The 5,539-nt window shown below is 50.8% G+C and overlaps 1 protein-coding gene across 1 annotated transcript; it reads left to right on the forward strand.

Moving 5' to 3' along the window:
- The first annotated feature begins 246 nt into the window (after window positions 1–246).
- On the forward strand, window positions 247–660 carry LOC142767866 (uncharacterized). Its single transcript, XM_075870113.1, has one exon. It carries the CDS (start codon window positions 247–249, stop codon window positions 658–660), a length of 414 nt encoding a protein of 137 aa, XP_075726228.1.
- Window positions 661–5,539: the final 4,879 nt, after the last annotated feature.

Here is a 5,539-nt window from a genome sequence, read left to right on the forward strand (position 1 = left end):
TTCGTTGACGGCTGCTTGGATGCATTCCGAGGCAAAAGAACAGGTGACTGCTACGAGAAAATGGACGGCAATCGCTTCGAGGGCTGGTTTAATGACGTTTTGCTGAAGTTGCCAGCTAGTAGCATCATTGTTTTAGACAATGCACCTCACCATAGCCGGCGAGAAGATAAATTGCCGATGACGGCCTGGAAGAAGGAAGAGATACAGGAGTGGCTCACAAGCTAGAACATCACCTACTGTAAAATGATGATTAAGAAGCAGGTTCTTGAGCTAGTGGCATCTGCAAAGGCACGCTTTCTGAGCTACATCGTAGACAACCAAGCTATAAGGGCCGGTTGCATTTTACTGAGACTACCACCATACCACTATGGATTTAATCCCATTGAGCTTGTGTGGGCCAAGGTTATAAATAGTGTCGCTGCGGATAAGAGAGATTTCAAGCTGTCCATGGTAGAGGATACCATTAAAGACAAAATCAAACAGGTAACGGTGGAAGACTGGAGGAAGAGCAACCAGCACGTAATGGAGGTGGAGGCAAAGTTTAGACTTGACACGGCTGGTAGTGAGCACATTGAAACCCTCATCATCCAGCTTGGTGAAGATGACACCGATGAAAACAGTGACAACTGCGAGCTCTGTGTCATTGAGCCATTTGACTAAGCATAGCGGCTTCGTAATAATGAAAAAACAACCATTATTAGGGCTACCAAATTTTTGCCCGGTGGGTTTGCAACTGCCAACCATCCATTCAGTGACCTCTCAAATAAGCAGTTCCATTTATGGCGTATTCCTTTCATAGAAGCTCCATTCCGATAAGCAACGTCTCTCGCACATCACGTTCGATTTGTGAAGTGGCATAGACACACATTTAAATGCTGGCATATCTGAATTAAAACACTGTTGTTAATCTTGATCCTCATCGGTAAGCTCAAAATGCTCAATCAGGCAGCCACCGTCGAGTTCGCCTTGCTTTATTGCTACGTTAGCAGTCTGCACCAAAAATTGAAGTGGTATCAGAGCCAGTGCTGGGGAAATAGGAGCAGTCAACACGAAACTGACAGCCACTGTTAGCAGCTCTCATGTCCAAGCACATTCATGATGCTGCAATGTTTAGTTTTTAGTTTGGTTATCTGGATCACACAAGTGATGTAAATATGGGAACAAATATAAAACATCACTAGCTTAGTGAGGTACAAAATGCTCCTTGAGACAACCACCATTGAATGTGACATGACCCATAGTAAAATAGTAGTAGTCGGAGCACACTTATGATTCTGTTACCAGTCTGCACTGAGAATTGAAGTGTTGTCATAGCCAGTGCTGGTAAAACAGCAGCAGTCAGCATGAAAATGACAGCCACTGCTAGCAGCTTGGATGCCAAAGAACATTCATGCGGCTGCATTGTTGATTTTGGTTATCTGGCTCACACATGTAATGCGAATAAGAGAACAAATATGAAACATCATTAGCTTAGTGAGGCCTTAAATGCTCGTTCAGGCAGCCACCATCGAGTGTGACGAGCCCCTTAGTTATATAACAATAGTGGAGGCACACTTTCTGATTCTGTTTTCAGTATTCAGTGACAATTGAAGTGTTGCCATACGGGGCGGATTATCCAGGGTCCAAAAGGTTCAAATCAACCGGGCCTTCCCGTTTTAGGGGGCCCCCAAAGGCCAGAAAAATGGCTAACTTCGTTGTTTTGTTCTAAAACGTTTAACTGTCCTGCTGACACTGCAGTAATGATGTCTGCAATGAACTTGTTTCTTTCTCGTATAGCCCTATGAGAGTTAATATTGTTTGCAAAAATTTAACCCTGTTACATGTTTAAAAGCGAGCGATTCGCGCATAAATGAAAATATGTGTGGTTGCTAATAAAAACGTTTCCGTGAAACATATACATGGATCTTTTTTTAGGCGCCACCTTTTTCGGCAGATGTGACTCACACTTTCCCTTATTGAAAATATTTCAATTTTAAACCATCTGTGTTGTTGTGATATTGTCACGGTAATAAAATCAGTGAAAGTACCAGTGTAGCAAACAGCGAAACAGCTTCGATCGAGCAGCGCGAGTTCGTCGTCGTCTTTTTTCTGCCGACAAAATCCTTCGACACGCACAAGTAATGATGACACTAGCCACGCAACAGCCAGAAACCCATTACATGCTCGTGTCATTACTCACCCTCTCGAAAAGCATCGACTCGATGCTCTCATATGTATGAAGGCAAGAGTAAGTTTTCAGCGTTAGTAATACAGCTTCATCCTAGCCACGTGGACGATGTCTGGCTGGGCACCACGATGGGAGGACTGTACGCTGGGCTCTGCGATAATATTGCCACGTTCCATTTCCCAAGCTTTTGTTATCGTCCCAAAACACCACACGAGTCTCAGCGCAAACCGCGCCTGCAGTTTTCGAGAGGGTTCCGGACTGTAGTAGATCATTTCGATAAGATCACGCCCACTGTGCGAATGGTACAGATTGTTCTGGAACGTACGCCGCCGCCAGCGGTAGCACTAGAACATTCGACGGCGGGAGTATAAATGCCGACGCGCTTCGCCGCTTGTCAGTTGTTGATCGAAGGCCGACGCTCCGTTCGCCGCTATCAGTCCTAGACTGCTATCTGTGCGAGACTGCTGCTGTAATTGGACTTTCCGTTTACCGGGCACAGGTTCGCCTAAATAAACAGTACCCCGTGACATCTGGTGGAGGTGCTGCTTCGTTCATGTACCGCACGCCCCCGTCAAGCCGTGAACCCAGCCCACGTCGCGGAGAAGACACCGACGCCAACCAGGAGCAGCGAACAAGCCGCCGACAGCAAGGGCTACCACCGGAGTACGGGATTCTAGAAGACAAGGCGCGGAAGACCAAGGCCATGACCGCGACTGCAGCAACAATGACAACCGCCGCATCCCTGCCCACGATGGTCATGCATCAACCCAGGGAACCACCAATTTTCCATGGGTCATCGTTCGAAGACCCGGAGTCCTGGTTAGAAACATACGACCGTGTGGCCGCCCTCAATCACTGGGACAACGAAGAAAAGCTCCGGCGTGTGTACTTCTACCTGGAAGACACCGCAAGGACCTGGCTAGAGAATCGTGAGTCCACGCTCCGAACGTGGGATGTCTTCTGCAGCGCATTTCTGCAAACGTTCGCGAGCGTCGCTCGCAAAGAAAGGGCCGCTGCTCAACTAGAGACCCGGGTTCAGCTACCGAATGAGAAGGTTGGAATTTTCACAGAGGAGATGACCCGCCTATTTCGTCACGCTGACCCAGACATGCCTGAGGAGAAGAAAGTTCGTTTCCTCATGCGAGGGGTCAAACAGGAGCTCTTCGCGGGACTAATGAGGAATCCACCGAACACCGTCCAAGAATTTGTATCCGAGGCGACCACCATCGAAAAAACCCTTGACATGCGCACCAGACAGTATAATCGTCGCCTGACTCCAGAATGCGCTGCTGCTCAAACCAGTGACTCCGAAAACCTGCGTGAAACGATCCGAGCGATCGTGCGGGAAGAGCTGCGCAAACTGTTGCCTTCGGCGCAACCTCAAGTGGATTCGATCGCCGACATTGTGCGAGAAGAAGTTCAGCAATCACTTCGAATTCCCCATACACCGCTGCCCGAGCCAGAAACTATGAGCTACGCCGCTGCAGTGCGCCACAACGCTCCTCCCCGTCCACGCCAAAACGCCGCCCCGTCGCACTTCCGTCGCCAGACACGACCGCCGCCACCACCCCCACCGACGACCTACCGTTCACCAGCGGGCCAGCGCAGTGCGCCGAGGAAAACCGACGTTTGGCGCACCCCTGACCACCGCCCACTGTGCTACCACTGCGGCGAGGCCGGGCACACTTACCGCCGTTGCCAGTACCGACAGATGGGACTGCGTGGCTTCGCCGTCGATGCACCACGTCCGCAGCCAGGAGAACGACCACGTGACATCGCCGACTACCTGACAGGAACTCGGTGGACACCACGAAGCCCTTCGCGTTCGCCGTCGCCCAGCCGCCGCACGTCACCGCACCACCGACAGTACTCTGGCCCAACGCGGGGCCGGTCTCCTAGCCCGTATCCGGGAAACTAAGGGCAGCAACCGGTGGAGGTGCGGTTGCTGTGCGACGAACTACCGAAGATCCTCCGACGACGACGACGCCGCGACGGAGCTTTCCGAACACAACGCCAACCAGGCAAAGCCCTGACGGCGAAAGCTCACTTACTAAAAGTGGCCTGACGACGCAACATGGAAGCGGCGGAACAAGCCGACGCAGCCGTGACCCGACGCCACGCCCTAACTGTAATGCGAGACGGCGAACTAGCGACCTCAACGTTCTTATCGACGGCCACAGTGTGACCGCTCTCGTCGATACTGGAGCCGACTATTCTGTCATCAGTGGGTCGTTCGCCGCAAAGTTAAAGAAAGTTAGGACAGCTTGGAAAGGCCCTGAAATCCGCACAGCCGGAGGTCATCTCGTAACGCCTGCAGGAATCTGCACAGCGAGAGTCACCATTAACGGCCGTATTTATCCTACAGACTTCATGGTCCTACAGCGTTGCTCGAGAGATGTCATCCTTGGCATGGACTTCTTATGCCTCCATGGTGCTGTCATCAACCTAAAAACAAAGTCGATAACGTTATCCACAGAAGAAGCACTACCGCCGCGCACGCCGTCTGGACACCATGCCTTGAATGTGCTGGAAGAACAAGTCACCATTCCGCCTCGCTCAAGCGTAATTATTTCAGTCGGCGCTCCTGAATCACCTGACTTCAAAGGCGTCGTTGAAGGCAGTCAGCATCTGTTGGTCACCCGAAATATTTGCGTCGCAAGAGGAATTGCAGAGCTGCGGGGAGGCAAAGCAACGGTTATGCTCACGAATTTCAGCAATGAGTACAAACATGTGAACAAAGGAACAACGGTCGCATACATCGAAGAAATTGTCGAAGCCACCAGTGCTTTCGCCCTCGCCGATTCTGCGGAACCTGCTCAGAGGAACCAAGCCCCTCCCATAGCTTTCGACGTCAATCCCAGACTTCCGAACGATAAGCAAGAACAGCTCAAGGCCCTGCTCCTGCAATACGAAGATTGCTTTTCGTCGTCATCGAAAATTCGCCAGACCCCAATCACGAAACATCGCATCATAACCGAAGAAAATGCCAGACCACTCCATCAGAGTCCGTACAGGGTTTCGACGCGAGAACGTGAGGCCATGAAGAGACAAGTTGATGAAATGCTGCGGGATGACATCATCCAGCCGTCCAAAAGCCCATGGGCATCCCCCGTGGTGTTAGTGAAGAAAAAAGATGGGACCCTACGTTTCTGCGTCAATTATCGCCGCCTGAACAAAATCACAAGAAAGGACGTGTATCCTCTCCCACGAATAGACGACGCACTTGATCGGCTCCATAACGCCAAGTACTTTTCGTCAATGGACCTCAAGACTGGCTATTGGCAAATCGAAGTCGACGAAAGAGACCGAGAGAAGACGGCGTTTATAACACCGGACGGCCTCTTCGAGTTTAAGGTGATGCCCTTCGGCCTT

The sequence above is a fragment of the Rhipicephalus microplus genome, chromosome 7, assembly GCF_043290135.1.
Source record: "Rhipicephalus microplus isolate Deutch F79 chromosome 7, USDA_Rmic, whole genome shotgun sequence".
NCBI lineage: Eukaryota > Metazoa > Arthropoda > Arachnida > Ixodida > Ixodidae > Rhipicephalus > Rhipicephalus microplus.